The sequence below is a fragment of the Porites lutea genome, chromosome 11, assembly GCF_958299795.1.
Source record: "Porites lutea chromosome 11, jaPorLute2.1, whole genome shotgun sequence".
Lineage (NCBI taxonomy): Eukaryota > Metazoa > Cnidaria > Anthozoa > Scleractinia > Poritidae > Porites > Porites lutea.
This window is the reverse complement of record NC_133211.1, coordinates 18,177,465-18,185,508: the sequence shown is the minus strand read 5'-3', so window position 1 is coordinate 18,185,508 and position 8,044 is coordinate 18,177,465. Positions and strand designations below refer to the sequence as shown.

Here is an 8,044-nt window from a genome sequence, read left to right as displayed (position 1 = left end):
GTTTTTAGGAAATGTTTTATTGTTCAAACGTATGGGCGAATACTTAAAAAAGTAATGTATGTAGATTACAAAGTATTCAGAACTTTGCTGCTCGAACGCGCAAATATGATCACATTACACCAGTTTTAAAAGAGCTTAAATGGCTACCAGTCGCAACTCAATTATACTTTAGGAACGCTATCATGGCCTTTTAATGCCTTACTTCCCGCGTGCCGGAGTACCTTTCCTCCCAGTTCATCAAGCGAGGAGAAAAAAGCGGGCGTGCCAAGAGAAGTTCACAGATGCTGAACATTAAACTTTTCAAGTCTGCTAGTGGTCAGAGGACGTTTTATTATAGAATAGTCAGTATCTGGAACTCCATGGATAGCCATCTTGAAACTTTTGAATCAGTATCTGCCTTTAAGTTCAATCTGAAAAGTAAACTGGTCAAGGATTTTATAGATTCTTAAGTTTTTATCACGTCATTTAAATTTTAGTGTGAATATTTTTATTAGAGTTTTTAAGTACAAGTTTTTAAATTAATGAATACATTATACTTCTGATAAATATTATTACAAATATTTTAAGCGTCATTGAAGTAGGTTTTTATTGTAGTAAAATTTTATCTTTTTAGTTGTATGTAATTAATTGAATTATTGTCTTTGAAAAGCCCTATTAGGAAAGTCAATAAAGTATGTATGCATGTATTGAAGGTATCGACCCTTTCCGGGCACTCTAGTGATTTGCAGTGATGGAGTGGGAGTTTTGGGTCAATTCTCGACTCAGGTGACCGACACCGGTTGCTTCCCAAAGGGCTTACGTTTGGCTGTAACATCAGATGTACCTGTGATATTACACTATAGCTAGGGACATCTGGTTTCCTGCTGCTAAGCAGACTCTGCCCTCTCGGTGTGTGATTATTGTAGTGGAGATCTGCATTGGGTTTGTTAGAGGTTATCCTGACCCCTTTTACTCACAGTCAAAGATAGATCAAGCAAAAGGTTTCCATCTACACTAGTCCCGTAAGACTCCTGTACGAGCCTTGGCTATTCGGAGAGCCACCTAATTTGCGTTAACATGGATCACGTGGGTTAGTGGGCCCCGGTCCATAACCCAATGCGCCTCACTTCATTAACTTAACCATGCTGTTGAAGCCGCCGACGCATTAAAACTAATACGTACATTCGCTAAGTGAGGGGTAAGAGGGGGTTGACTGGCCTGCATGACTCCCCGTGCCCGGGGCATGTTTTAGCCTTTTCATGGTTTGGCTCCCATGCCGGTATTGTCTATGGAGTATCCTCCTTTGTACGATATGAGGGGCGGACTCTTGCAGATTTCGCTCAGTAATGGTTGCTGTTATATTCAATGCTAGTTTCTCACGAGACTTTGCTTTAGGTTAGGCACTTGGTGTGACGGTATTGTGTGACTCACAAAAGGAAAGAGTCGTCATGTTCGTAGGTTTCTCTTTTATGTCGAAGGGCTAGTTTTCTGTCTCGAAAATAAATTTCTGAGAGGGTCGTATGTGTGACATCCTCTGTGTAACCTTTCTCTCTAGCAGATGTGATTTTCACGACTTGCTTGAGCACAGGTAGCCGAAGCTCACTATGAGAGCCCTGAACAACATTATCCTACTTAGCTAATTAATTATTCATATGGCAAGAAAATTATAAGACGTTGTATGGAGAAATATTCTTTGCTCACTAAATTAGCAAAATGTACATTGAATATCGCTTTGAAGCTTACCTTTAGCGTCTTCTTGTTTTTCTTTGTATTCTGACTGCATTTCAGACCTCTTAGGCACTGTTTAAGGCCTTTTTTGGAGCGACAGTTTTTCACCCAGATGACAGTAGAGAGAAGAGAAGAGAAGGTTGGCAAACCTCTCTTGGCCGGCTCCGCTCTGTTTGAGTCGTACCACTTGATAGGGCCCCCCTCACGACAACTTTGCCAACAGCTTCTTTGTGTCGCTAATGAGATGCGAGTTCTCCAATTGCACGTGCAAGTGTCATGCAGTTGAACTGTATGTGGTACCTCAAGTTATCACACGGAAATCAGTCAACCATTCACCACTATTTATAGTCTATTAATATTCATAAGACTTCGCACATAGTATATAAGCATGTGTTCATTATTCGCAGTGAGTTTAACTAACTTTACCCATCCCTTCTGCTTACTTTATTAGCACCTACGTGTCTTCCCCATCGAGCTTGCTCGTCTGGGGTGACTTCCCATAACTAAATGCTAATAAGTATGGAAGAAGGATATTGAACTAACGTAACTGGACCGTGTGCAACTTTGTACTTGACTGATTTTTTATGATTTCTTTTTCAATCCAAGACAGTTTTATAATTTTTTTTTTGTAAACTGAGGCTTCAAAACCACTGCAAAAACCGTGAACGATCAATGCAGCTCAACGTTCGATCAAACAAGATCGTGATCAGTCGAAAAAGATAAAAATATAATTTAAGTCAAAAAGACTTCTGCAAAGACTGATCAAACAACGTGAAAAACCGGCTGAGGTATACAATATTTCGTCTGGCGAAGACCATGCAGCCTTCATCAGGTTGTTAGGAAAAATCACAAATATACAGAATAATACTACTGTAAAATAATAAACGGAAGCAACATGGTACTCGTGGTCAAGTGTGGCTGCTAAGGAAAGATAAAGATTACATATGATTATAATTCGCCATATTCGTCATTCCCTGAGGCTCGATTTATTTTATTTGTTTATTTATTCTTTCGTGAAAATTGAAATGTAGGGGAAATGCACGTGTATTATTTTTTGACAGTGTATTTCTCTACAAGTTCCCAGAAGCGACTCGTAACGATAAGCCCTAAGACCCTGGGTCCCAAGGGACTAAAAAAATGTTTCAAGATGTGTCAATTTGATGGCAATACTTTGCCGGTTGCTATGAAACTCATTAAATGAAACACCAATATAGAACGTTTTCACTCACGTCACCAGCATCTATGCTATATTGGAACAAAAGAGAGCATTTACATGAGAAAAGAGTTCAAGTCCCACAGGATTTTTCTGGAACACCAATATGGCCGCCGTGACGTCATACGAAAAACGCTCTATATATAAAACAGGCGTCCACGCGATCACTCTTGCATATTTCACAACTGTTGCTAGTCTTCTTTCAAAGGCGTCACCTTGAAGAAAAAGAAGACTTCTGTTCAATAATTCGACTCATTCCTAGTATTCTTATTAAGTTAACTCTCTAAATCAAAATGGTAAGTAGAAAGGTCTTAACTGAAAAGTGTCCTAGGTAGTCCTGCGGGTGAATTTCGAAATTACATTCTTCACTCCTTCAGTGTACACGCTCGTAGTATTCAACCGTTCTTGGCTTAATCAAGTCCCCAACACGAAGTAGAAAACTGAAAACATGATACTGTTTCTTTTAACAGAATTCTCAGTACTTTTGGATTGAAACTTTTGAAAATTTTCATAGTGTAAACACAATATCGTTTAGAATTTTCGAGAAGTCCGCCATTTTATTGTTTGTAACAACTCACCACGACTAGAACCTTGAGCGCTTCGAAAGTCACAGGCGTTTTCTATCCGAGGATAAACGGTAGTCAACTTTATCGGAAGCAATGGCAAGTCTTCGTCGAGTAAACAAAGTTGTCGGTATGGTAGTGACGAATTTTAAAATTAAAATATTCCCTGATTTTTCACAGCGTGAGTGTATTTCTATCCACGTTGGCCAAGCCGGAGTTCAAATTGGAAATGCTTGTTGGGAGTTGTACTGCTTGGAGCATGGAATTCAGCCTGATGGCCAGATGCCGAGCGACAAAACCATCGGCGGTGGTGATGATTCCTTTAACACGTTTTTCAGCGAAACTGGAGCGGGAAAACACGTTCCTCGTGCTGTCTTCGTAGACTTGGAACCCACTGTTGTCGGTAAGAAAATACCACAATTGCTTGAAAACCACATCAAGATTTGACGAGGGCACCTTTTAGTTTAGAAATCTAAATCTCGGATTTTATGAGTCTGCTTCTTCTGTGAGTTGAGTCGGTAAATTCAAAGTGTTTTGGTTAATTTTTAGTCGGCGATGTTAGAAAAGTAGAAATTTGGTAAAGCTATAGATTGGTTAATTATTAACCAAAGTTTGACATTGTTTCCTCCCTGAAAGATGGAATATTATTTTTCGTTTTTGTCCTATTTTTTATTCTGTGTGGTTCTGTAAAAATCTTTTTTTGTGTGTGGACAGTGGGGGATCCAGACCAGGGGGGGGGGGGGCGGTCATCGAGACCCTGAGTTAAGGGGGGGGTGGTCTCCAAGAAAGTTTTTTTCGGCTCTTCGGGCCTCATTTTGGTCGAAAAATAAGGGGGGGCCCGGGTCCCCTGGATCCGCCACTGTGTGGAGTTCTTCCAAGTACAGTGTGGCACCGTTCCTGTAAGATCGTTTTGTTTCCAAATTAAGTGCCTTTTGTTGTTACCGCCATTTTGTTTTACCTTAGCAAAAGCAGACCAACTACAGGATAGGATCAAGAATATAATTTATTTTTTCCACAAGTGACTCTCAAACTTACGTGAGCAGTCAATGTATGAATGGTCTTTCATATACAGTTTTTTTTGCTGCAGATGAGGTTCGGACTGGCACTTACAGACAGCTGTTTCACCCAGAACAGTTGATAACCGGTAAAGAAGATGCCGCTAACAACTATGCTCGTGGACACTACACTGTTGGAAAGGAGCTTATTGATATTGTTCTGGACAAGATCAGAAAACTGGTGAGTAACTTGCTGAACACTTTTTCCATTTAAGTATTTTCTCTCTAAAAAAACGACAACGTATTTCCTTTCACTTTGTTAAAAGTTGATCTGTTCTATCCTCACCAGGCAGACCAATGCACTGGCTTGCAAGGATTCCTTATCTTCCACTCTTTTGGTGGAGGTACAGGTTCTGGCTTTACATCTCTTCTCATGGAGCGTCTGTCTGTTGACTATGGCAAGAAATCCAAATTGGAGTTTGCTATCTACCCAGCACCTCAGATTGCAACAGCAGTGGTTGAACCTTACAACTCCATTCTGACCACTCACACAACCTTGGAACATTCTGACTGTGCCTTTATGGTGGATAATGAAGCCATTTATGACATCTGTCGTCGTAACTTGGACATAGAAAGGCCAACTTACACCAACCTGAACCGTCTGATTGGTCAGATCGTATCCTCCATTACTGCTTCACTGCGCTTTGATGGTGCACTGAACGTTGACTTGACTGAGTTCCAGGTAACTAATTACAGCGTTTAATCTAGGTCACGTTTTTGCTCTCCTGACGGCGCGAAATATTTTATTCTGACGCAAAGTGAAATTGTGTGGTTCCAGAAAATATCCATACCACCCCCACGGAAGGGATTGGCCGTATAACCCCCTTCCCCTTTGGATTTTCCAAAATCAGCACCCAAAATTTATCCCCCACCCTCCCCTCCGGAATTTCCAAAATTTTCGCACACCCCCTGGAAATATTGCTATCTCTAATTGAAGTGAACAAAGAAGTACTTTTGTTCACCAGGATGCCAAATTTTGTGAGTTTCATGTATTTTCTGTTGAATTGTATAACAGATAAGCGAATTCCTTATGCGAACTCCTTATGCGCTCAAGTCACAGACAAATTTTGTGCGTTTCATGTAATTTCTGTTGAATTCTACAATTCTGCAAATGAAATACAAGGTCGCGTAGGAAACATAACTGTACTTTTCTCGCACTGCGTCAAGAAGAAAGCAACACTTGAAGAAGTATAATTAAAGCGATCAGAACCTCGTCGCGCGATAAGACATTGTGAGTATCGAATTCGAGTTTCGCCGATTTCATTGATAAGAAAATTGTCACGCAAAGTCTAACGTGCTGGAAAAGACTCGTGTATCTTGGCTTTGTGATAGAGAAACAGCCAAGAGAAAAAGAAATGCAACCAATTAAAAAAACACATTTTTCGTGTTTTGTGTTCTCGACATGCAAGGAAAATGAAGTTTCGTTCCGCTGGCTCATAAACTACAAAAGCGTAAAAGATAAAAAAAATATTATTTTCGGGAACTTGTTGAAAAAAAGTTAGTGGGGAGGAGCGTTGCTTGACGACACTAAAAACGGCTGTGTAGCAGACTGAAGCCGTTCGAACGGATGACAATTATTGTGTCATACTGACTCCAGAAAAGGTAACCTTATTTATATATACTGAAGAACATGAAGATGGGCTGGAGAAGGATGGTGAAGCTGGAGAAGTCAGTTTAATAAGTTAAGCTCCAACTGCTTCAAGCTCAGCAATTAACACTGTGATACAGCTTTGTTTGGGTGATGTCAGTTCTTCAAATTTTCAAATTCGTAGCCGAATAACCCAGACCATCTTTGGCATGGTCCAATTTATTTAAAATGCTATGTTAAACAATACCCACTTTGACTAATTTTTAGATTGAACACTGAAGTTAGATAAGTTATGTCAATAAAAAAAGCTTTATAAAAAGCATGTGTTTAGTTACTTATCATAGTTTTTTCTTTAGTAACTCTCTTTGTGATTCATGATTTGAATGGTAGCTAATTATATGATTTTGGTTTTTCATTGTACAGACCAACTTGGTTCCTTACCCACGTATTCACTTTCCACTGGCCACTTATGCTCCAGTTATATCTGCTGAGAAGGCCTACCATGAACAGTTGAGTGTTGCAGAGATTACAAACATGTGTTTTGAGCCAGCCAATCAGATGGTAAAATGTGACCCACGTCATGGCAAATACATGGCTTGCTGTCTGCTGTACCGTGGTGATGTGGTACCCAAGGATGTGAATGCAGCTATTGCGACAATCAAGACCAAGAGAACCATTCAGTTTGTAGACTGGTGTCCAACTGGCTTTAAGGTTGGTAAAGCCGTCTTAATTTTTTTTTAAACCAGTTTGCGTATTCGTATATGTTTCACATCCGTGACACGGAAGCTGCTCTTAGCTTTTACACACCTTAAGCTAGAAAAAGTCATGTTGCATTCAATTTTTTCAATCAATTTATTTTTCAGGTGGGCATCAACTACCAGCCTCCCACAGTTGTTCCTGGTGGTGACTTGGCCAAGGTTCAGCGTGCTGTTTGTATGTTGAGTAACACCACAGCTATTGCTGAGGCCTGGGCCCGTCTGGATCACAAGTTTGATCTGATGTATGCCAAGCGTGCCTTTGTCCACTGGTATGTGGGTGAGGGTATGGAGGAAGGAGAGTTCTCTGAGGCTCGTGAAGATTTGGCTGCCCTGGAGAAGGATTACGAGGAAGTTGGCGTGGATTCTGTTGATGCCGAGGGTGAAGAAGAGGAAGGAGATGAATACTAAATACAGAGCAATCCTCATGATTTGAGAAAAAGTCTGGTTGGAATTAAAAGTTCCTAATAAAAGCTTCAGTTAACCTCTAAGCTAATTTGTCTTAAATGAGGAGTATTATTTTTCTTTTTTGTGTGATTCATGTTAAGAGAGCTGATGTGTCACCTACTGTAGGTATTCACCCCACATTTCATATGACAGTTTCCTAACTCGTAGCCCAAAAAATAAGATTTAAAACATACCAAACTACCCCACAGTATTGGAGAAAATCTGCTAAGAATGTAATGGAAATATAGTTTTGATTATCTTTTCGATCCGTTTCGTTTCTAGTGGCATAAAATCCCTGACAAATCTTCATAACCAGCTAGCCTTGACCAAATTTGGACGATTTTCTTTTATTTGTTTGTTTGATAGAATCTACATAGTGTCCTGATAAGAAAGAGCAAAAAAATTCAATATCGATTTTTCTTTTCCTTGTTTTGACCATAGTTATTAGAGGAGACTGGTTATGAAAAGCGGCAAACATCAATGATAAAAACAACAGTGCTGCAGTAGTTTATGTTGGAAGCATCCTGAAAGTGCACAATCCTTTGTTTTCTGTTGGCAAATTGTTACGGAATAAATTAATGCAACGTTAATATTGATCAATACAATCAAAATGATAGGAATTCTTTTGAACGTTGTGCACTTTCAGGTCCACAAAAACATATAACAAAGGAGTCTGACGGGTTTCATAGCCATTCCACTCAATTAGCTATGTTTTG

At 39.8% G+C, this 8,044-nt stretch overlaps 1 protein-coding gene across 1 annotated transcript; it reads left to right on the top strand.

Moving 5' to 3' along the window:
• The first annotated feature begins 3,075 nt into the window (after positions 1-3,075).
• LOC140951638 (tubulin alpha-1 chain) lies at positions 3,076-7,372 on the top strand. Its single transcript, XM_073400936.1, has 6 exons — positions 3,076-3,216; positions 3,664-3,886; positions 4,571-4,719; positions 4,828-5,220; positions 6,550-6,837; positions 6,990-7,372. Exons 1-6 carry the CDS (start codon positions 3,214-3,216, stop codon positions 7,290-7,292), a joined length of 1,359 nt encoding a protein of 452 aa, XP_073257037.1. The 5' UTR covers positions 3,076-3,213; the 3' UTR covers positions 7,293-7,372.
• Positions 7,373-8,044: the final 672 nt, after the last annotated feature.

What these genes read in the sequence shown, in the direction of transcription:
- LOC140951638 (XM_073400936.1), top strand. An exon ending in TGGACAAGATCAGAAAACTG is followed by an intron (nt 4,720 to 4,827) that starts GTGAGTAACTTG and finishes TATCCTCACCAG; the next exon opens with GCAGACCAATGCACTGGCTT. An exon ending in TTGACTTGACTGAGTTCCAG is followed by an intron (nt 5,221 to 6,549) that starts GTAACTAATTAC and finishes TTCATTGTACAG; the next exon opens with ACCAACTTGGTTCCTTACCC.